The sequence below is a fragment of the Siphateles boraxobius genome, unplaced genomic scaffold (assembly GCF_051911475.1).
Source record: "Siphateles boraxobius isolate OS27281-9 unplaced genomic scaffold, OSU_SipBor_1 41, whole genome shotgun sequence".
NCBI classification, from domain to species: domain Eukaryota; kingdom Metazoa; phylum Chordata; class Actinopteri; order Cypriniformes; family Leuciscidae; genus Siphateles; species Siphateles boraxobius.
Window position 1 is genome coordinate 28,535,155 of NW_027509042.1, and position 24,481 is coordinate 28,559,635.

Consider the following 24,481-nt stretch of genomic DNA (forward strand, 5'->3'; position numbering starts at 1 on the left):
ATACCGCAGCGGGTCAAGTTTGCCCTATCGTCATCAAGGCCCATTCGACCAGAGGTATGGCCTCGTCATGGGCTTGGTCATCTGGCATTTACATTAGTGATATTTGTGAGGCGGCCGGCTGGTCCTCGCCGTCCACATTTATGAATTTCTATAATGTGGAAGTGCCTTCTCTGCAGGCGAAGGTGTTTTCGGTATGATTAAGACCCGGCAGTGGGCCGGCCTTGTCATGTATTACTGTGCACAATCACATTCACATATATATATAAAACCCGCTGCTGGCCGGTTGTATTCATGCATAAACCCGCTGTTGCCGGTTCTATTACATATATATATAAAACCCGCTTTTGGCCGGTTATATGACAAACATAAAACCCGCTTTTGCCAGTTATATTCCATACATATATAAAACCCGCTTTGGCCGGTTATAATTTCATATATAAACCCACTTGACTGGTTATATGTTCTTATACTAATAACCCTGACAGTGTCTGGGTTCATTGGTGTAGTATGTTGGGTTATTTCTAACTGATGTGTACTATTTTAGACCTGACGGTGTCTGGTCTATTTATACATAATTATGCGGTTATGGCTTGTTCTGTATGCTCAGGGGCCTGAGTTGCAGTGGCAGCCAGTTACTCAGTGCGGCGTTTTGCATGGCGTCCCCACTGCGTATAGCTACGCAATACGAAGTGAACGTTCGAAAGGGAACTACTCGGTTACTCACGTAACCTCAGTTCCCTGAGTTAGGGAACGAGTATTGCGTAGCCAGCCGCACTATAGTAACATGGCAAGTTGTCGCTTCAGTCGTTAAACCTGCTATAATGGCGAATTCGGGGACTATTATAGACTGAGTTCACGGCCCCTTGGCGGGCTCTGACGTGCGACCAATGAGATCACTCTGCGTCATACACGTCAGAGCCCACCAAGGGGGCGTGACTTCAGTCTATAATAGTCCAATAGCAGTTGCCGCAGCACAGCCTATGAGCGAGCCAGACGCTCATGTTCTAGCTGTGCAGCTGCAAATGCGCTTTACATAAAGGCTTCAGTAAATCGAGGAAAAGGAGTTTCCCACACTGCGTATAGCTACGCAATACTCATTCCCTAACTCAGGGAACTGAGGTTACGTGAGTAACCGAGTAGTTTTCATTTTGATGGCATTTATTTTTTAATGAAGCCTGTATCACTAGCACACGTAGCTACCTAATATGTAGCATAACTACTAGCATAGCTACCCAACGTAGCATAACTAACGGTACTGGCTTAGCTATGACAGTGTACCTTTGGTGTCGACTGGTATAAAGTTACGTTAGTGAGCCAGGGTTGAGACGATAAATAAGCAATAGGCCTATCTGCAGTTGAAAGCTGTTTTGTTTAATTTTGCCAAATCTAACTTTAGGTTAAAAAGTTTAGGGGATCTATTTTTATACCTAGCTTTACCCTCTGGCTAAACTTTGTTCCTATTTTCACCGTGAACTCTACCTGCTCCGTTTTTTCACGTTTGGTTTGTTGTTAAATGCTCTACACATGTTTACCTATGTATTTATGTTGTATCTGTATGTGCTATACAATATATGTTGTGTGTGTGTGTTATATTATCTTGGGTCTGCAATGCAGTTGTGAGAAGGTGTTTGAGTGTATGTTACTCAGTTTATCTGTAAACAATCTTATGTTATGAATCTTACAAATTCACCTTCATCACAGTGTAACTGATATTAACGGCAAACGTGTATCAATGAAACTATTTATAGCTTTGCCTTATATTGAGTTTGATTCCGTTACGACTACGAGATAGTAAAATATTTTAAACTTTACCAGTATCGATATGCGAGCTTGATAGTGAGTACTACCAGCCATGTTAATTGTTTATATTCATACTGATAAAGTTAGTTATTTTAGTACTTGTGATTCTGACATGATGCCACTACATCTGGTAAAACTGGTAAACGCGTCCGACTCTTCCAGCTGAGCGAACGGCCGAGATCGCGCGCGTTCATTTGTTTTGGGGGCGTGGCTTTGGAAGGAGCCGAGAAGGGAGGGGGTGGGAGTTAATGGAATAATGAGCTGCGTTTATTGCAGTCCTGAGAGGACTACAGACACTCGATTTTTATAATTTCTTTTCCAGAGTACTTACATTTTAATTATGCATTGATATATAAAGACAGTTTAAACGAATTTGGACAAAAAGTATTTTTGTGGATTTCTACCTACAATACCTTTAACATACTCAAACACCCCGTAGAAACGGGCCTGGCAGCTTGCGCCAGGTCTAGACATGGTGAAAGTTACCTGATTCTGACGGATGGCCAAATTTACATGACATATTTTAGATTAGCATTATAGTCTGCAATAGATACAGTGCCAAACGGAAGAGAAGAGGATAAAAGGGGATAAAGAAAGAGGTAATGTAATGAATGAACAGTTTATCTAATTGCATAGTAGTAAGATATATAATTTAATGGCAGTTATTTTTACCTTGAACTTTAAGCTAACAATTGTTCTGAGTTCTCCAGAGGCCCCAGACAGTGTGATTTGTAACAATCACGTCAGTTTTTTTAGACGCATTCACTATCACTTTTATTAATTAATGTTTCACTCTACAGTTGTACAGTTTAGAGGGGGATATATGGCATTTTTTAAATTTATTTGCCAAAATTATTAATGATATTTATATAGGCTACAGGTTTATTAAAAGTAGCAACGTTTTATGTGAAATTAACATTAAAGAAGACTTTTCGCAGTTTCATTCATGGTGAAAACATGAAACGTGCCATAGTTTAGTGGAAGATTGCTGCCATCAACTGCAAAACAAACACTTTTGCTAACGCTCAATGAATAGTTTGGGCATGAATGACATTTGGACGATGACATCACTTTTTTATCCAAAGCGGCTATATATACTGAACAAAATTGCTGTAAATCTGCCTTGAAATAATCTATATTGTAAAAAGTGCTATAAAAATAAATGGGACTTGACTTGAATGCTAGGTGTAATGCTCTTGCTATTTGTGTTTAGGCTGTAATATATATATATATACATATATATATATATAGGATAAATAATCATGAACACAATGACAGGGCGAAATGGGCTGTGATGCATGGTTCACCAGGTAAAATCTTGCCTAGGGCAGCAAATTGGCCAAGGCCGGCCCTGGTCGCATCCGAGGTGACACATTGGAGGAAATTTGACAACCGCCAACCAACCAAGCAGGATAAGTCCTCCAGTGTACTCGCTCAGGTGGACAAGACAAAACAGAAACTGATCACGTAGAATAAATCATTCGGTACATTAGCTCTGTTGAGCGCCACGAGACACGCCAGCCACATTCCACCGGAAGAAACAGACGTCAATCGGCTGCCCGCTGGAGCATTAGCTGGGATGTCAGCCTTACTGCAACTCCTCCTCGCTTCCCACGCCTCCGGCGATTTCGTTGTTTCCTCGGTAGAGCACAAGGAAAACGGCACAGGAAGGCAGGTATATTCGCCGAGCATTTGGTTGAATGATAATCAAATCCTCCCAATCCACTTTTTGATAACTGTTCAGATGAAAGTCGAATTTCCAAAAGTTGAGAGCGGTCATAAACCAGTAGGGAGGAACAGTGGTGAATAAAAGTAGGAAGAATATACCGTAATTCCTCAGATAAAAACCGGTATTCAAATAAACGCTGGGCCTCTGATAGTGGCCGGGGGCGTTGTCAACATGGACAAATAAAGGCCGGTCTCAAATTAAGGCCGGGGGAAAAATAATGTGGATAGGGACCGTACGTGCCTTTCATATAATGTGTGTTCAAGTTCATCGTTATACAGTATACAGGTGCCGATAGATGGCAGTGGCTACATTGGATGTAACACGGGTCTCATTTAGTGCTGGTGATGAACTTTTCAACAACGTTATTAAAAACTAACTTGAGGAGCATGACACCCAGATGAAAATTTTATTTAAAATTTAAACAAACAGTTTTAAATTATGTGGAGGAAAACTCGGGTGAAAAAGCTGCGAAACATTTCGGCATTGACCCCAGGAGAATCCGATACTGGAAGAAACAGAAGGATGAGCTGACAAGATTAGCCGATAAGAGCAGAGCACGGCTGGCTGGAGGTGGGAGGAAAAAGTTAGCCTGGAGCTAGAAACAAAACTGCCAGATTGGATCTACTCCATGCGGGACAAACACAACCGAGTATCGAGAAAAATGATACAAAATAAAGCATTGGAGATCTACAATTCTGTGAGTGATGGAGGAGATTTGTTTGTGGCTAGCAGGGGTTGGCTACAAAGATTTCTACAGCGCAATGGTTTCGCACTTCGACGTCGCACCACCATGGCCCAGAAAGAGCCAGATCTATTAACTGAGAAACTTGTTTCATATGTTGACTACGTTAGCAAGGCTGTCAGTTCTAAAAAGATTTTAGAGAAGGACATCATTGCAATGGACGAGACTGCAGTTTGGTTTGACATGGTGTCTCCCACTACTGTTGACACACGAGGAGCAAAGACTGTGGCCCTAAAAACCACAGGACACGAGAAAAGCCATCTTACCGTTGTCCTCGCTGGCAAGGCCGACGGCACCAAACTGAAGCCTTATATCGTTTTTAAAGGGGCTATTAGTGAAGTGAAGGCGATGCAGCAGCAGATCTCCAGCGCAGTAATCGCCACTTCTGTGAATGGCTGGATGAATGACACCCTCACAGCGGATTGGCTGAAGTCTGTGGTAGGAAAATTCAACTTCACCCCACGGCTGCTGGCGTGGGACTCATACCGCTGCCACATCAGTGCCGCCACCAAAGAGGAACTAAAATGTGGCTACAATATCACAACAGCGGTGAATCCGGGAGGCTGCACTAAATATATCGAAGCCCCCGATGTGATGTGGAACCAACCCTTCAAGGCGAGCCTGCACGATGCCTACGATCAGTGGATGGCAGGGGATGCAGATAAGGAGTACACAGCCGGAGATAACTTAAAAGCCCCCGCCCAACGCCTGCTTGTGGCCTGGGTGGTCGCCGCCTGGGACAAACTGGACGTGGATATGATAAAAAAAAGTCTTTCAAAGTGTGTGTACTGTCTGTGAAAACTGACGGGAGCGAAGATGACCTCATCCTCTGCTTCAGGGAGGGACAGCCTTGCGCCGCTGGACGGGAGGTGCTCAGTCAGATCCGACAGCAGGGCCAGGAGAACCGGCGCAAAGCACCTCAGGAGGAGGAAGATGAAGATGAACTGTTTAACAATGAACTTGTAGTTCTTGATGATGTTGAGGATGGTGATTTTGAGGAGGAGGACTGACCACCAAATAATGTTACGTGTAATTACACCGTTTCATTTATCAAGGTAAGCTGCGATGATGTTATTTAAGCAATTTTGTTCAGATTTTGCTTGCAGCTGAATGTTCTTAGATACCGGCAGTTTACTGTGCTGTCAGGAATGTATTTTAATGTTATGGTATCCGAAGTAGCATTACTTCAGATTTGTTCTTTTTATGTTTTGACACTGGATGCCATGATGTGACAAATGCTTACTACACACACGTGTAATTTAGCATACCTGTATGTGTAGCTCTGAGGAAACTTAGATTTTTTTTGTCATGTTCATGCTGGTTATAGCTACCGTCTATAACGTTAATCAGATAGGCTACTGCCTAATTGCTTTGTCGCCCTCCTGGCTGTATATGGTGATATTTTTTGCAAATGTTTCTTTAAAAAAAATACACTGGACAGAGATCATTCATCGCTTTTAATTTAAAACGGTTTATTTAAAACAATTATTTATCAAACAGATGGAATTAGAAATAAAGGCCTGCCTCTAATAAAAGCCTGCTTCAAATAAAAGCCTGGTACCATTTGCAGTTCAGGTAAATAAAGGCCCCGGCTTTTATTTGAGGAATTACGGTATATACAAACCAAACGCTAAGCAGACGGCATACCTCACACACTGGCACCATCTTGGAAGTTGTCACATTATTGTGAAGAGCTAACTGAAAAGATGATTACATAATATTTTGTGTAAAAGCGCCTATTAAAGAGAATCTGTCATTGTACTCTTTTGCTGTTGAGTTTTCCATGAAGAATAATAGGCTATTGAACTCACAATTCAAGCAATCGGCCCCCGAAATGGCACTAATTTTAATATGAAACTAACGGCTGCACGGGCATTTAATGACGGTGCGCGTCCATGACGAGGAGCGAGCAGAACAGAGCGAACGTTTTTTAGATCATTCCTACTTCCATATTCATTCGAGCGCTCTGCGAGCGCCACCATGATCAATGTCCGTGTGGACGTCCGTATTATTCTTTCACTTTTATATTAGCGATCGCTGGTGTCACACGTTGATTAATCGGGGGAATATATTTATATACAATAGGCCTACCTGAGTTCTATGTACTATTTTGATATAATTTTGAACACAAGAGGGCAGTATAGCTCTATGTATGATTTTTTTGTTTAACCAAATAGCACTAAATAGTCTGTTTTTAACTTTTTCACACTTCTTGAGTTGAAAAAACAGAATAAAATGGGTTTAGTTCTAATATTTGTATAATTTTATATAAAAATAAATGGTGTATAATTAAATTTTTAGAAGATATGAGACGTTTCCTGATTCTTTTTTTGACATGCCTTTAACCTGTTATGCTTCGACCCCTCTTTTGAAAAATCCCCGGAAATGGCATACCCAAACTAAAACAGTTCATGAACCCTTTGTACTAAAAGCAGAAGTATGATCTCATTTGAAAGCTGACACCTGGCAGTTTATTGTAAATGTAAAATTAATTATTTTCATAATGAAAAAATTGTTATAAATAGCTTCAACATTTTGTAAAGTTATTAGAAATTTATTTTTTTATGAAATATCTTCATAAAAATAATATTGAAGTTGGCATTTTATCAATCTATGAATGCACTGCAGCTAAAGCCACATGTCTGACTATGTTATATTTAAAATATGAAGATGAAAAGTCTAAAACTGTATTTAGTTAAATGTTTTTCAAGATCATGTCATATGACTTTATTTTGATTAGACACTAAAATGCAAACTGATGTTTATTGTCATGTTCTTAGGATCTATTCAGTCTATTGTCTCTTTTGTTTTGTGGTGCAAACGAGCCCCATTCAGTCTCAGTCTCCCCTGCACACATTCACACCTCTCCGGCCTGGTTATGGCTCTAAATATGTCTTCATAAATTCTTTGTCTTCATTATAATTACTAACGACTGGCTATTCACACTGTTTCAATCCCTAATTTCTTTTTTCAAAGTTCTCACTTTACATTTGAGACTTTAAAAAATGTCCTTCTTGAAAAAAGAAACATTTCAGTAAGCATTCTTATTTAGAAAAAATCATAAAAATAACAGCTAGGTGGCAGGTGCATCTGAGGGCTATGTAGCCTGTTAGCTTAGCACACCATCAACACACGACAATTTATGAGATTAAAACCATGTTTGTTCTCCAAATTTACTTTATAACGCAAGTCGAGTGTTTTAAATAAACTTCTGTAATCTGATTTGGCTTCAGATAAAAAAATCGAACAGAAAATATATAATATTTTATAGTATTCTGCACAATGATAAAGTCTATATCGATTAGCATTACATTTAGGGTGGCCATACGTCCAGATTTTGGCCGGACAGTCTGGATTTTAAACCCCCTGTCCGGCGTACGGCGCGGCCTCAAGCCGGACACTCATGTGTCCTCCTTTTTGGAGTTGCGCTGAATTGTTTAAAAAAAAAGTAACCTATAAAAAACCCGCATATTGATAGAGACTCCCTGATGGCTGTAAATTAGTTAAAATCTCCCGGAATCTAGAGCCGCGCATGCGAAACAGAACGTGCTCCAAACCGTGCAGCGCGCGGCAGAGAGCGAGAGACCTTGCGTGCTCTCCTTTTTGGTGTTATGGAAATGGCCACCCTAATTACATTATAAATATAATCTATTATTTTGAAAATACCTGACAAGGCTAGCAGAAAACAGGTAAATCAAATATCATTGCAATCATGTTTATTGTCTTCAAAACGTCTTTATCTGCATGTTACAGCGATCTCTGGAAGCTTTGTTTTTGTGTCAGGACTTCCTGAATGTCACATGATTATAGCACTTTTTAATGAGTTCCATATATAGACTGCATGTGCACACGGCGCCCTCAGGCTGCCAGTATGGATTGAAAACACAGTACATCAGAGTATCCAGCGCTCATAATGATTACAACGGCCCATTTGGGTATAAATTCAATAAATATTGTTCCTGTCTATATAAATCTGATGTAAACCTATGAGAATCTATCAATATTTCTCCAAATCTGCACATTTTTGAGCTGAAAGCCCTGAGAGACGCTGTTTTGTGAAGCGCTGTCATGACGACCTCACAGGAGTTTTTTTCTGAATGAGACCGGCTGACGCTCATAATTCATATTAAAGGTATCGACTCATTTTTTGATTACATAACTCCTGACACAAATTAAGACATAACTGTCACTATAAGTTTCTTAGAATACAATAGTGGTCAAATACTGAAACTTGAGTCTTTTATCTTTTTAATGATGTATAGTTTGTCAAGGTAATAACTTTAAATCTGATAGTAACTTTGAACTATTTAAACAAAAAATGCTTCAGTGCACCGGCGCTCTGGCAACTGTTAACAGGTTAAACCCTCGCCATAGCTTCATACACACCGAGTTTGGTGACGATCGGGTGAATTCCCTAGGAGAAGTGTTTCAAATTCCTGAGCATGCATTTCCAAACAACCCTAAATAGCCGACTTCCTGTTGGGCTGGCGTAAAACTTAAAGCACGAAAGTTGTTTGGCCCGATGACATCTATATGTGTATATATATGAAAGTTTCAGATTATTACATGCAAGCATGTTTGATATATGGACAAGTGTTCAAACCCCATTCCAGGGGGCACTGTCGAGCCCCCCTGCCACACCTGGGTACCAGGTTCAGCCCGGCCCTGATGGCCGTGGGTTCTGACCCGTGTGCAAAGTTTCAAGAGTTTTCGAGCACGTTAAGGGCCCCAAAAGTGCCCAAAAGGTAGTAAAATAATTACGAGCCTTTCAGGGCTTGGGCCCTAATAAATAACAAATAATCCTAAGTAAAACAATAGGGGTCTGCGCCCCTTCAGGGCTTGGGCCCTAATAATAATAATAATCCTACGGAAAACAATAGGGCCTTTGCCCTTTCAGGGCTTGGGCCCTAATAATCCTTAGGAAAACAATAGGGCCTTTGCCCTTTCAGGGCTTGGGCCCTAATAATCCTTAGGAAAACAATAGGGTCCTGCGCCCTTTCAGGGCTTGGGCCCTAATAAATAATCCTTAGGAAAATAATAGGGCCATCACCCTTTCAGGGCTTGGGCCCTAAAAAAAGTGTGTACACGTAAAAACCAAAGTATACTTTTGGCTTTAGAAAAATTAAGATGCATGCATACTCTGCTGATGATGAAACTTGTGTCATGGGGGCTGTACATGTCCCCTATGTATGTGTAAACCTCAAAGTATACTTTGGAATGGACTAGGAAAGACACAGCCTCACTGCAGCCTTTCAATTGAGAAACACCCAAGGAAGCATTAATTTCAGTATTGAGCACCATACAGGGTTGCAAGATTACCCCACCATTAGATGCTCATCTGTTTCACTTCCACAATTTGTACGAGAAAGTGATTGTCTTACTACTTTTAAATCACATCTTAAAACTCATCTTTTTAAATTAACTTTTTCTGATCAATTTTAAATCTTAATGATAAACAACTGTTGCTTTATTGTATTGCTCTTCTCCGAGGGTGGAAGTGCTGAAAATTTAATAACTTGCGCTCTGAACGGAGTTGAGAGCACCTTGGGTACGTAACCATGCCTTGGCTTGTGTGTGACCCTGGAGTCACCAACCCCAAATTCTAAGCAGGAAGGGCTCACAGAGAGCGCCTGCAAATCTCCCACTCGCTTTACTGATGCCAGGGCCAGCAACAGAGCAGTTTTCAGCAAAAGTGGTTTAAGATCAGCCGACTGCAGCGGCTCAAACTGGGGATCCTTCAGGGCCCCAAGGACCGTGGATAAGTCCCAAGCAGGTATAGAAGGGGGCCTGGGGGTATTCATCCTCCTGTCTCCTTTGAGAAAACGAACAACGAGGTTGTTTCTGCCCAGTGACTGAACAGCCACAGGAGTATGGTAAGCTGCTATGGCTGCCACATACACTTTGTGTGGGGATGGGGAGCGACGGGGATGGGGAGCGACCCGCATCCAGAAGCTCTTGTAGGAAGGAGAGTACCACTGACACCTCACATGACTGGGGCTCGAGGTCCCTAGCTGTGCACCAGCTGGTGAATACTGACCACTTCAGAGCATAGAGGCGCCTGGTAGACGGTGCTCTAGCCTCAGTGATTGTATTCAAGACCTTTTCTGGATGGTCCAGGATACCTGTTGAGGGGCCACACATGGAGGGCCCATAAGTCGGGGTGAGGGTGCCAAATCGTCCCGTTCACCTGTTTGAGGAGATCCCTCCTCACTGGCACTGGCCAGGGAACAATGTCTATCATCTGCGCCAGCTCCGGAAACCACGTCTGGGTTTTCCAGAGGTGGGCTACTAAGAGGACTGGGCATCCGCTTTCCTTGATCCGTTTGATGAACTGAGGGATCATAGAGACTGGTGGGAAAGTATATAGAGGGCGTCTGGGCCAGGAATGTTCTTTGAAAAGAACATTGTTCTTTGTTCCCTGTTCTTTGAAAAGAACATTGTTCTTTGTTCCCTGTTCTTTGAAGAGAACATTGTGCAATAAGTGTTGCTTTTCGAAGCGAAGAGGTCGACCTCTGCCTTGCTGAATACACTCCATATCAGACAAATCGTCTGTGGGTTGAGAGACCACTCGCCTGGGGGAGTGTTGTGTCGAGATAGCATGTCCGCACACAAATTTTGGACGCCCGGTACATGACAAACTCTAAGAGAGCGCGGTTTGGCTTGTGCCCAAAGGAGGAGATTTCTGGCCATGACATACACGTTGCTCGATCTGAGGCTGTCCTGGCGATTTATGTAAGAGTCTGAGCGCGTTCAGGGCTAACCAAACTGCTCTCATTTCCAGGCAGTTGATATGAAAGCTCTTCTCCGGGCTCAACCAAAGGCCGGAGACAGGCTTGCCCTCGCACAGCGCCCCCCAACCTTGGTTGGAGGCGTCTGTGAAAATTACCTTCCTCCTGGAGGCCACCCCCATGGCCACGCCCGACTGGTACCAGTTTTGGGCTTTCCAGGGGACCAGAGCTCTTATGCAGCCCCGGTTCACCGTAACGTGCAGGCGTACTGACCTCCATGCATGGGCTGACACACAAACTTCCTGAGGGGCGTGCGCTAACCTACCCTGAAGGAGGCTATCAGCTGTTGGATAGAGAGAATGGGGTGCCAGGGACAGACCGAAAGGTAGGACCGTGTATTGATAAACCTGCCCCTCGAAGGCGAATCTTAAGAATGGCCTGTGATTGGACATTATCTGAATATGAAAGTAAGCGTCTTTCAGATCCACCATTAAAAAACAATCCCCCGGACGAACCTGGGCGAGGATTTGTATGGTAGTTATCATTCTGAATGGCCGTCTCACGAGGGCTTTGTTCAGATGTCTCAGGTCTAAAATGGGACGGGTGCTGCCGTCATTTTTTAGGTACAAGGAAGTAGCGACTGTAAAACCCCAATCAGCTCAGCGAGGGGGGGGGATAATTCTCTCTCCCCTTTTGGTAGCACATTTCGCTTTTCACCGAATTCTCGATGCCCACCTGAAATCGTGGGGGTCTGCGAGCAAATTGGAGCAAGTAGCCTCGCTTTATAATGTTCAAAACTCAGTTCGACATTTCGGGTATGGTTTGCCAGGCCTCTGCCCTTGTGGCTAGGGTTTGAATGAAACATGGGGCTGGGACGCCTAGCATAGGGGGACCTAATATCATTGTGTTGTGCTTGTGCACATAATCTCTTTGGGGCTAGCTTGACAGGCCTTGGCCCGGCTGAACAGAGATAAAGTGACAACTGGGGCAGGGCCGCCTAGAGAAGGGGGACCGGTTATCCGGCTGTTGTGTGTTTGAAACATACTCTTTGTGTGCTGTAACAATAGCGTTTGTTTGTAGGGGCGTGTGCAGTGCAACAGACCCACTGACTACAATAGGGAAATCTCCAGCTGCCCGAGTTAAACAGGGAGCTAGAAGATTTAGATGAGCTCTTTTCGAGGGTGGTCCTGCTAGAGCAAGACTCAGACCCTCTCTGTTTCCTCCTGTTGCTAGGAGGTCTTCGTAGGCTCAGGGTCCAACACATAGACTGTAAAAAAAGATGGACGACGGCCCTTCATTCTCTTCCATTGGCGAGAAGTGAAGCTGCCATTGTCCCGATATGGCGCTGACATCTTGGGACTTGAGTCTGCGCAGTTGCGATTTCGGGACCAGACATGCGCAGTAGTGAGCAAGAAGTAAAGCCGCGAAATCAACGTCCCGGTCTGGTCCCGCCCTCACTCTCGCTGAATCAAGTGTTAGCACGCGCCTCTGCTGCAGAACAAACCATTATGTCGGTGTGAAATAATTAATTATAGAAATTTAGATATTCAATTTAAAGCTCCAATCTCCTCAGTCCTCCAAAGATCCCGAAAAAAAGTCCGTTGTTGCTTCAGTGACTACTTTGCTCAGAGAACCTGTCAATCACAGCTGTCAATTATGTACGCCACAGCCCCGTTTTTATAGCATCAAATAACTAACTAAAAACAAACTTATTTTAAAAACAAACACTTGAAATTACATCAGCGTGATGAAAACTACAGTAAATGACAGAAACTATCTTTGGAAAAAATATATGTGAAGTGTAATTTAATTGTTTAGTTGGTCTCACATCCCATTGAATAACACGGAGAGGTGGGGTTTATGAGCTATACTAGGACCAGTCACCGGGGGGCGATCGAGACGCTTTAGCTTCACTTTTCAGGGCTTGTGCGGCACGCTTGGTCCAACACAATGCTGGGTCGGGGGCCCTGGTGCTGGGGCAGTGGGTAGCGCTTAGCTGATCATGAGTGGCGATGGGTATCAGCCACAGGGCGGGGCTGAGACACCCGAGGTGCTGGCTTCGCTGGCTGAGGAGGCGGTGTGCTCTTAGTGCACTTCTGGGCAAGAAGTGTCTCACAAGCTTGAGAAGACATCTGTGCTTCGGTGAATCGTTCAGAAACCCTTTCACAGCCAGGCCGAAGAAACCGGTGCTGGAGATAGGTGAATCAAGGAAAGCTGTCCTGTCCGCCTCTTTAATGTCTGAGGTTCAGCCAGAGATAGCGCTCGAGCACAACGAGGTTAGCCATGCTTCTGCCGATCGCTTGAGCGGTGGCCTTCGTAGCGTGCAGTGCTAGGTCTGTTTCGCTGCGCAGGTCGCAAAATGCATCAGGGTTCGGGCCAGACTCGTCCAATGTTTGGAGAAGTTTGGCCTGAAAAACCTGTAACACAGCCATGGTGTGTAGAGCCGATGGAGCCTGACTGGAAGCTAAGAAAGCGCGTCCAGCGAGGGCTGAAGTCTTTCGGCAGGGCTTCGAGGGGTGTACCACTCTAGATCTCCAACCAGCAGCAGTGGGGGGGGGGGGGGGGGGGGGGGGGGGGGGCAGGGATGAGCTGCGACTGCTTCCTCGAGAGGAGGCAGCTTCTCATAACCTTTTTCCTGTGAAAAGGGCGGGGTCAGCCAAGCCCGACCACTCTTCTTCAGATGCAGCAATGGAGAGGCTGTCATCGTGCTCTTCATCCAATACGCCGAAGGAGACGAGACCCGCCGCTCGAAGGGTGGGGCGCTGGTCTGCCTGAGTGAACAGGACCGGCAAAGGAGACTGTGATGGAGAAAGCGAGGCACGCAGGGATGTGGCCGGCGTGGGCTCGCTTATTCTACGAGCTCGGGCTGCAGTTGGCTGCAGCACTTCTTCTTCCGCGGCTGAAGTAGTGCGGCGAAAGGAAGAGCAGGAGGAGCGGTGTCGCCATCTTTAAATGGCAGCGGTGATCTCAGTAGCAATAAAAGGATATACAGGGCCTAGCATAAGTGAACACACCCATGCTAAAGTTGACTAAAAAGAGGAATAAAAAAATAATCTTTTGGAAATTGATCTTAATGCCTTAATTAAAAAAAAAATATATATAGGAAAAATCCAACCTTTAAGGACACCAATTTTCTTTGTGAATGAATAATGTATCGTAAAAAAATAAATGTTCTTCCTTAAAATACAAGTTGCATAAGTCAGGAAACCCCTATGTTGCCTAGAGATTGGCATGGTGTTATTTCAGTTAGGCTAATAGCTGGTTTGATTTGCATTGAGAGATGATCTTATGGAAAGTGCATGCCAATCTCTAGGTATGGTGAAGGGTATGTGATGATGTGGGGCTATTTTAATTCCAAAGGTCAAGGGAACTTTATCAGGATGCATAGTATCCTGGATCCAAGAAACAACTGGCCTTTAAAAATAAAAATCTACCTGCCTATCTATGGGAATTTAAGATATGGGTGTCCTGACTTATGCAACCTGCATTTGAAGGAAGAACATTTATTTATTTACGATACATTGTTCATTCACAAAGAAAATTGGTGTCCTTAAAGGTTGGATTTTTCCTATTTTTTTTTAAATTAAGGCATTAAGATCAATTTCCAAAAGATGATTTTACATTGACAACTTTAGCATGGGTGTGTTCACTTATGCTAGGCACTGTAGCATGTTCGCCGGATGGCCACAGGAGACCGGCGACAGAGGAGAGGCGGCTTCTAGGTGAGTGAAGAAGGTGCTGTCCGCTGTATGCAGGGCTCGCTCTAGCTGTATGGCTTGTTTCCACTGCGAAAGCTTCGTCGGAGGCAGAGACGTGAGGGTCACTGAAGGAGATAAAATCTGGTCTATAGGCGAAAATAGGGGCTTCTTATAGCCATAAGCCACGCCCATTCTGGCAGGCACTGACGTGCTCTGGCGCCAAGTCACCTGATTTAAAAAAAATGTTCGGCTCAAAACTTACTTTCAGACACCAGCGAGTGTTTAAAATAACATACTTGTGATCCGTTGGGGATTCTGATCACCATATCAGGCAGAAATATATTTATATGCAATGCTAAAGGCTACTTATGCTAACGCTGTAATAAATACATGCTTATAAAAAATACCAGAGACTGCTTGAAGAAAATAGACAAACCATGTATGATTGTAACTGTGTATTTATTTGGTTAAATATTTTCTCTGTCTTATCTCTGTGCCTTTGTTGATACCGGACATGCACTCAATTTGTCAATATTTTTCTAAATGTGTAAGCCTTTGGACTTAAAAGCCTTAATGGAGTTTAGTGCATTCCTGTGATAAATAAATGAAAGCAGGTGCAAGCGTATAGGTGTGTGTTATCTATTTATGTGAAATGGTAAATACCAGTTTGATTCAGCATGATTGATGTGCGCTCCTGACAGCAATTAATAAATTACTGTCACTGTAACATTTTTTAAAAATGTAAAACATTGCTCAAACGTTTATGCTGGATTCTGTAGTCTTGAAGTAAACATTTGCATCTGTCATGCTAATTTTCAGAGGCGAACCTACATTGAGTGGGGGCCCCAAGCAAAATTAATCAATGATGTCCTTCTAAAATATATATATTTTTTTTGTATATCTTCATTACCTAGAGATATAATTATACAACTTACAAAAAGTAGTCAAAACACATCTCACAGAACACAAATTGTTTATTCTTTACAACATTAAAGTGCTTATTTTTAATTAGCCTAACGAAATGTCAATCTTCATCTTTATAATAGAAGATACAATACAATACAACAATCTTCAAGATACAGTACAATCTTCATATTAATAACGGATTGTCACCTTAAAAAAGGTCCTTTGTGTGGTGGTGAAAGGGAACAAGCAATGCTCCTACATATAGACATATATGGTTAGCATCTTAATTTAATCTTTATTTTATTAGTTTATCAACTAATTATATTCCCTGCACATAAAGTTTGCCGCAAAACACCGGCAAAAGTAGGCTAATGATAATAAATGTGTCGGGAAAAAATAATGAGACATTTTAATTGTTTATTAATAAACTAGTGTTTCCTGAGTCAGTGTTGGCTGCAAAGATATAAGTTGACGATGCTGACTCGCCATCTCCGCTGTATAGTGGATGCGCCTTTAGAAAGAAATGCACCTTTCACAAAAATTACATAATAATAAGGGTATTTTGATTTCGATCTAAATTTTTTCGTTTAAAAGTAGACATTTCAAGCTTTATATAGATATAATTTTCATGTCTGTGAGGCAAGTATACGCAGACTTTCGGTAAATTTTTGAGAAGCGCTCCAGTTCACAGTTGTTCACAGAGGCCGAGACTGCAGAAGCGCGCCCTGTTTATTTCTATATTTTACAAAAGGTTTTCTTGTTATTGTAAATCTACACAAATAAAAGTAGTTTCGAATGATGTATTATTTTTATCTATATGGCCATAAGTGATGGACTATTTAGCAAAATGATCGCAAGTGATCGCACCGCGGCGCCTCCAAGTCATGCAGTAAGCTCACTCCACACTCCGCACAAACACTTGGATATGTGCCTAATAGCAAACATTTATCTAGGTTAACGTTAGACTGAGCGGCTATGCCAGAGTGATAATCCTCTTCATGTTTAATAAACCAAATTGTGCATTTTCTACCTGCTGTAAGTGCTGTGCCAGTTTGAAAAAGGTGGCCGAGGCGCAAAAGCATAACCAGCACAACGAGAAAGGGGGCCCCACTAAAGGGGATGCAGAGATTTTAGGGTAACACTCTGGGGTGCTTCGGCCCGACAGTGGAAACGGAACTTCAAGAGATAGCTCACCCCAAAATTAAAATTAGCCCATGATTTACTCACCCTCAAGTCATCCTAGGTGTATATGACATTCTTCTTTCAGACGAATACAATCTGAGTTATATAAAAAAATGTCCTGGCTCTTCCCAGCTTAAATGGCAGTTAATGGACATTTCTGTTTTGAAGTCAATAAAAGTGAATCTATCCATCATAAAAGTGCATCTATCCATCATAAAAGTGCTCCACATGGCTCCAGGGGTTTAATAAAGGCCTACTGAAGCGAAGTGATACGTTTGTGTAAGAAAAATATCCATATTTAAACCTTCATAAAGTAAAATAACTTCCTTCCGGCCAAACGAACATACGGATTCGACTTAAATGTAAAGTGCAACTTTAAATAACCATTGCTGTGGTTAACTGGATTGTCAATGCATGTTGAGACTGCACTTCAGTTCAGAGCATAGACTGTAAAAAAATAGGTTCAGAGGCATGTCTGTTGGACAGGATTAATGGAAGGTATGAGAGAGGGATTCAGGGAAGGTCTTGGGCTGCATCTGAAATCGCAAAGTTCCCAATATAGTAGGCGAAAAAGAGTATGTGACAAAAGAAGTACAGGTATGTCCCAATTCACAGTACCTATAAAAGAGGCAGCAAAAAATAACCAGATGACCTACTAGAGATTCTGATGTGTGCATACAATGGACACTTCATCCCATGAGGCCACAGGAGGGGATTTGTGAATGGCAGTGAAACGACACAACTGACGCTGGAAGGTCACGAGATGATGAAAACATGGCGAATGTAATATTTCCAGATTAGATTCATACTACACACATTCAAATTATATACTGTATTCGATTTCAGATGCAGCCATGGTTAAAATGTCATTAGTTGCACAATTCATTGTGTATTTGTTTGTTTGATGTTGTTTTGATTTCTCTTGGTGACAGCATGTGTTGTTTTTAAATGTGCTGTACAAATAAATATGATCAAGCCCCTAATCAAACACATCCGATTCAAATCATCAGCTCGTTAGTAAAAGCTCCATGACTTGAAATGGGTACATCCAAAGGATGAAATCCAAATACTATTTTTGCACCTTTGAGGAGCACAGAGGGAAAGGATGCTGCACTAAGCGTTGTTCCATATAAAAGTGAGCAAATTATCTCCTTCATAACTGCCCTCTCTCCTCGTAATACCAATCAGCAATAGTGGTATTCTGACTAGCAATAGCAATTAGTAAATCATGATGACTCATGGATGAGTTTCAATAGGTTCATGTATGTCCCACAACAACTTCCTGTTTTAATAATAAAATACACAAACAATGTTTGTAATATGACTTAGTCAAGACTGGTATGAAATTGCATATGGAATGGCACTGTGATGTTTCCCATTAAGAATTTAATTTAGCATATTCTAAATTTTCACAAGGAACCAGACAACATTTGTCTACTACATACATTTCATTTAATTGTTCTACCACTGCCACTAATGGGAAATCAAACTTTTGAAAATAATGTCTAGCAAGCTGCTATTTATTTATGCAAGAGCTAAAAAGCAAAGGTGCAGAGACCACTTTAATGGTTGTTACACAACCATTTGCATTGATATTTATTGGTCACCCTTTTTAACAAAGCAACAGATAATATATAAGGCACATTTTTTGGCAAAATACACTGGCTGGATGAACAAATGCTTAAGCTCTGAAAGCAATAATTTTAGGGGAAAACAAATAAACAGTGGTAAACTTTAAAAAGCTTTGACCTATGGCGCCAGTTTGGTTTAGGACAAAGCTCATAGTCACAGTACAAAACACTTTGTGTCTCTTCCTAGTAAAAAGAGATTACACCACTGGCAGAACACAACATCATCAAAATTCACCATATATAATAAATTCATAAATATGCAATAATAGAGAAATAGATTCATTCTAATGCCTGTTTGGTCCAAAGAACAGTAGTCAGCTAAAGTACAGTGTTAATCCAAATACATACTGAGAAAAAGACACAAGATACAAGATCTTCTACTGTCTCACCAAGAGACCCCTGAGCAATGTCGTTACTGTTTGGCACTTTTTTCTCTCTCTTACCATTACAAGAAATTATATATATATATATATATATATATATATATATATATATATATATATATATATATATATATATATATATATATATATAAAAAGAAACATGTAAGCTAAAAGTATGATGGCATTGGCAAGGTAACAGTGCCATGACATTAAAAAGCTTGGTTTAAACATTTGTAAGTTTGATAACACTGCAATTTCAGTAATAAGCCTTTAACAAATATGTTACTGCTTAACAGATCAGTACTTTATGTACATTCAAATATAAATGCATATGAAAATATATAAAATCAAATTTAATTTCTATTTCAATGTACATTCATCTGATCTGTTAACATTACAGATATATGAACTGTAATATTATTTTCAATATTTTTGTTATTAATGAACTATATTATATCCTATATTCTGTATATCATAAACTATTGATTTATCTATATTTGCAGGTTTAAAGAGGTACCTGCCGAAAGGCAAAGATTTTGCAATGGTAGATGTCTTTAAGTGAAACTCAACAGTAAACCTGAACTGAAACTTCAAAGTATCAATAACATTGTCATCAGTCCAGCCCAGTGTAATAAGGAACAATAATGATGTTAACTAAATTAGTGAGATGGCAAGTCTGCAGAATTTTAAGAAACATTAGAGCTGTGCTATTAATAAAAAGCAGCAAGCACATTGCACAAAAGAAATCAATAACATTACAAATGACACAAGAGCACCCTGAATCAAAGCTCAACACCACAATCTAAAGCAGCTGAACAGCAGATGGACTTGAGTCAATTGAAAATTCCAGTTTTGACGGATCTTAAATGGCAGCTAAACAAGGCCTCACATATGTACATATCAATTTGAAGAACAGTAGTTTAACCACCCCAGGCAGATGTATATGTTGCAGAGAAGAGAGAGGGAAAGAATATTGTGCAGTTCTTTGTTTGGGCAAAGGATTCAGGTAAACAATGCAAAGAGCCCAAAGGTTCATTTCGACAGCTTACTAATGACACGAATGAGAGCTGCATTTTCATCCTTCAGTCTCTGGTTATCAGCACGCAAATCCACAAGCACCTAGAGGGGGAGGGGGAAGGGGGGGGGGGGGGGGGTGACAGAGAGTGAGATGAGAAGGCCCACATGGAGGCTGTATATGCATGGAACTTTGCAGAAAGCTCTGCAGATTTGGCATGGCCATCATTTCACAAGTTCTACAGAGCTCCCACTTTTATATGTTTGTTTATGAAGTTGTGTTTAGTTGTCAAATTGTGTTTAGCTGTCAAAAGAGTGTGGTAATCTCATAGCTCTTTTTTAATTTTTTTTTTTTACTATGTTTAAGTCTATTACACAGATTTCCCATGAAAAAAAAATTAACTACATATGTAAAAACAGTCAGCAGATTTTGCATAATTAGGAGATTCCTGATGAATTTTAAAGCTCAAGTTCTTACTTTGAGTTCATCTTCTAACTCAGATGCTCTCCGCTGAAGAACTTTCTTTTCCTGTGTGGAGAGCAGATAAAAAGAATAAAAAACACTTCACAATAAGGTTAATTAGGTGAACTAATAAATTCTGTAAAAGTATTATTTATTGTTAATCTAGGTTAATGTTAATTACAACATGTACTAACATTTTAACATTTCAAGCCATATAAATTACATGAATGCATTTAAAAATACATTTAATAAATAGATCTAAAGTAAAAAATAACTTTAAAAAAATTATTAAAAAGTGATTATTGTTTGTTCAGGACACCAGTGCAAAAACTAATGTTTTCTAATGGTATGAAATTGTGCACTGTCAAAAATAAATTGAGAAAACTTCAAAGGTTTTGTAAACTGAAAAATATGTAGTTGTTTTAAAAAAAAAATATTTACAGTGTGAGAACTTACAAATCTCTCCAGCTCCAGTAGAGCTGGTCTGTCTGATCCATTCTCTTGATTCTGATTACATGCAAACAAACAGAACAGACAAAAGAATTCTCTCTCACTTTAGTGGTTCAACATATCATTTCCCCTTCCTTCAGTCTCAGGACAAGAAAAAACACCTCTCACCTGTTTGAGTTTCTCCAGCTGAACTTTACTTTCATTTAGCTGCAGTTGAGTTTCCTGCAGTTTCTCTTTTAGATCTCCATTCTCTTGCAACACCTGCAGATACAACTGAGATAACATACAAGAGTGTAAACCAGCTCTTATGTTACTCTTCGGTATCTTAATGACTGCCGCTTAAAAAAATGTATTACCTTTCTAAAATAATAATAAGAGTGTCTGGAATCATCTAACAGAGGATCCCTACAAAAACAAACAACACTGTTAAAAATATTATTGCAAAAGCCTCAACATTACTCTCTCAATATGAGCTTATAAGCAGCTTATTTAACTGTGCACTAATTAATCAGCCAATTCCGACAGGCAAACCCCAAAGCCACACCTACGCAAAGTGTTCTTGTCACAAGAAAAACACAAAACACAACCCAAACCACTCAAACAAAGCTATACACCAGATGTAGAAAACCTTATAAAACAAACCTTGTGCTCTTGTCTTTTTCAGCATCTTCATTTGCATCCATATCATCAGTCTGAACAAAAGTAAAATGCCAATACAAGTCAGTCATTTTACATTTTTTAAGTAAGGAATTTCTTTGCCTCTAGAGACACCAAACACAACTGCAGTAGGGGTGTAAAAATGTTCTCACTGTACAAAGCAATCGGCCTAGCAACAAGAATACTATATTCATTCTGAAATCCTCTGTGGTCATTTTCAATAAAATCAATACCAAAGATGCAAAATGGCACCACTTGCATTTGTATGAAACAAGTGAGAGTGAGTTTGCAATTTGATGTAATATACACTAAAGTAGCAACCAGTTGTTCCTTCTGATATACCGCATAATTATAGTGTTGAGGTCTTTTTCAGGGTTGGAAATTAACTTTTTTTGCCCAATATTTGCCCGTTGATTTACAGAAGCCTTTTTTACCTTTTAAGGGCAATTTTTTTAATCACCTTGTTCAATTTATCAGTGTTGTCTTATGTCAAATACTCAAATATGTCTTTTACTCAATTACTTAAAAAAATTCAGAATTATATACTGTTACCAATAAAATTTTATCAACATCATCTTCAAACTGCAAAGGTGGAACAGAAATCTGACATGGCATTTATGTGTATTTGCACAGACTCCAAGCTGTCATTCATGTATTGTATTGTATTGTATTGTATTGTATTGTATTTATACAACAATGGCATAAATGTAAATAGCCTACATAAAGTACTAATTATTGTTGATTATGAATGTTGTTCAATAAAACGTATAAAAAGCTAATATCCGTTTATAAATTGGTTTAACTCTGCTGTTTTTAGTGGTGACTAATCTAAAGGCCTCTTATTGACCATTGCATTCATAAGCTCAACAAAAACTAGTGTGATTGTTTATAATGTGCAACGCTGCAAAAAATGGGTAAAAAGAAATCCGAAGCAACATGATCAGATCTAAATGTAGTGCGCAATCAATACTTTTAATTAATTTTCACATTAAGTGTGACAGCTGTAATAAGTTTAGTTTAATTGTGCAGGGGCATCTTTGTTCATTTTGGTGTAAGTCCCCATTCATTTCCAAATCCTGGTCTCTGTTCATATATGTGATTGATGTTGTACATGTAAGATATTTACAAGCCATTGGTTGTAAATTTGGTGATGGGGGTGTTACGTCCCAGGCCGTAATTATTATGTGTGCAATGTTTTGGTGTTTTTTTTTCTTTCTTTGTTCTCTCTCTCTCATTCTCTCATGTCCAAATGGGGGCCAGCTGATACGAATTACTATCATCTCCTGGTTCCCACTGATTGGCTCCTGACTAGGGAAGCTCGTGGATAAAGCTGGAAAGGAAAAGCCAGTTGGGGGAGATCCTCTTTTGACTCCAGGGTGCCCAGACTGTCTTCTCCTGCCTCACCCCTTTGCATGTGTGTTAAGAGCAATTGTACATCTTGTTGTCAATTGCTGACATTGTTGATTGTTGTTGATCTGAACAGACTTGGACTATGGTTAAACCAGCTCTTACATTCTTCAAACCAGTTACCAGACTCCTTTTTGATTTAAGTTTATTTTGGAAGCAGTAGGGAGGAGGATGCCATTTATGTTATGTCCACCTTTTTCTCCTGTGTTTGGCTAGAGAGGGAGTGAGGTAAGGTATTTGTTATTCTTTTCGATCTTATTTTGAAAGGTTAAGAAGGCTTTTCTCCTATAGTCAGAACTTTATGTTTATTGTTTTGGCCTTGTCCCCTCCCGAAGCCTATTGACGCTTTCCGTTTCCTTTTGTACTTTGGATCAATCCAAATAAAGTCTTTTTGAGTTCTAAAAATCTGTGTGATTTGTGGAGTGAGACAGGGGAGGAGAGTTCTTGGTTGCCAACTTGTTGATAATTTCCTTGTTACTGCCTCCCTGACCCCTTAGACTGGGAAGGCACGTAACATAGACCATTTTTCATGTACTGTTTGTGTTTGCATATAACGGTTGGTATCCAGCCAAAATAATTATCATAAAAAAAAATATCATTTAACTTTTCATTCATACACTTAAAAAAGAAACCGGGAATCACTTTAGCCACTATTTTAAAACAAGTCAAAAAGTAAACAACAAACTCGTCCTGTTCTATAACATTGTTGTGGGCAACATTAGTTTAAAATGAAGGCACAGATACACATTTGCAAAATCTAATTTTGTTTTGTTGTAATATTCTGGTGAGAAGCTGCAAAAAAGCATACTTTTTTAACATTTAAGTACATTTAAAAAAAATGCACTGGGAGTGAAAATGCAGAATGAGAAGTGAGTTTTTATGAATGTTTGAAACTCACCTCTTCAGCCAGCTGAACGATACCAGTAGACCGTCTCTCTTTCCTCCCTTTCCTGCGATCTCTCACTCCTAGTCTTGTCTCTGCCTCTCCAGATTCCTTCACTGGCTCTATGTCTATTGCAGAGAGAAAAATATCAATATCCATACAGAACTCATACTGAATCAAAAAGATCAAAAAGAGTCATTACTCTTTATCCAGGTGTTTCACACATACTTGATAATAAGACTCACCTCTCTCAGCCGGTGTTACTGTGATGTTGGGGCTCACAGGCTGAACACTGATGTTTTGAGGTTCATTGATTTTAACAATACTCCGTTCTGCTTCCTTAAGATCTGTCAGTGTTACTCCCTGGAAAAATAAATAATAATAATGAAAAATAAGCATTTTGAACAGTGTTCACAATGTGAGTGATTGGGGTGTGAACACACACCTGTGTTGATCGACGTGACTGGCGCATGAGACGCGAGCGAGCTTTCCTCTGAAACTCTGATTCCTCGTCTCTCACTGGAGCCTGAAACCTGAAAAACCATTGAATAATTTTTCATGAACAGAGCTTAAATCCTTAAAAACATTTATTTATTTACATACTACTTTTACATAGTGCTTAATAAATTAAGCAAAATTTGATAGTCTGTACCAATATTAGTGAAATTTAGTGATTCCCGATAACAATGCAGTGCTGAAGTGCCAACTAGCCTCTCCCTATGGAGGATCCCTATACCATTCTACAGATAAAACGTTGTGGAATTTTTCGGTTCGTGTACCTACCCGAAGTGATCAAATAAAATAAAAT

The 24,481-nt window shown here is 40.4% G+C and overlaps 1 protein-coding gene and 1 long non-coding RNA gene across 5 annotated transcripts in view; one reads left to right on the forward strand and one right to left on the reverse strand.

Moving 5' to 3' along the window:
* The window catches only part of LOC143706822 (uncharacterized), a 458,129-nt gene that overhangs the window by 305,399 nt on the left and 128,249 nt on the right, over positions 1 to 24,481 (forward strand). The window lies entirely within an intron of this gene.
* The window catches only part of ppp1r12c (protein phosphatase 1, regulatory subunit 12C), a 32,112-nt gene continuing 26,859 nt past the window's right edge, over positions 19,229 to 24,481 (reverse strand). For all 4 annotated transcript variants that reach the window (XM_077199112.1, XM_077199113.1, XM_077199114.1 and 1 more), the window contains 9 exons: positions 24,119 to 24,206; positions 23,919 to 24,036; positions 23,689 to 23,801; positions 21,369 to 21,418; positions 21,083 to 21,131; positions 20,895 to 20,999; positions 20,733 to 20,783; positions 20,292 to 20,342; positions 19,229 to 19,918 (listed from right to left, as the gene is read on the reverse strand). In XM_077199112.1, the coding sequence (XP_077055227.1) occupies positions 19,832 to 19,918; positions 20,292 to 20,342; positions 20,733 to 20,783; positions 20,895 to 20,999; positions 21,083 to 21,131; positions 21,369 to 21,418; positions 23,689 to 23,801; positions 23,919 to 24,036; positions 24,119 to 24,206 (712 nt within the window). In that variant the 3' untranslated portion in view covers positions 19,229 to 19,831. The remainder of the gene's footprint in view (positions 19,919 to 20,291; positions 20,343 to 20,732; positions 20,784 to 20,894; positions 21,000 to 21,082; positions 21,132 to 21,368; positions 21,419 to 23,688; positions 23,802 to 23,918; positions 24,037 to 24,118; positions 24,207 to 24,481) is intronic.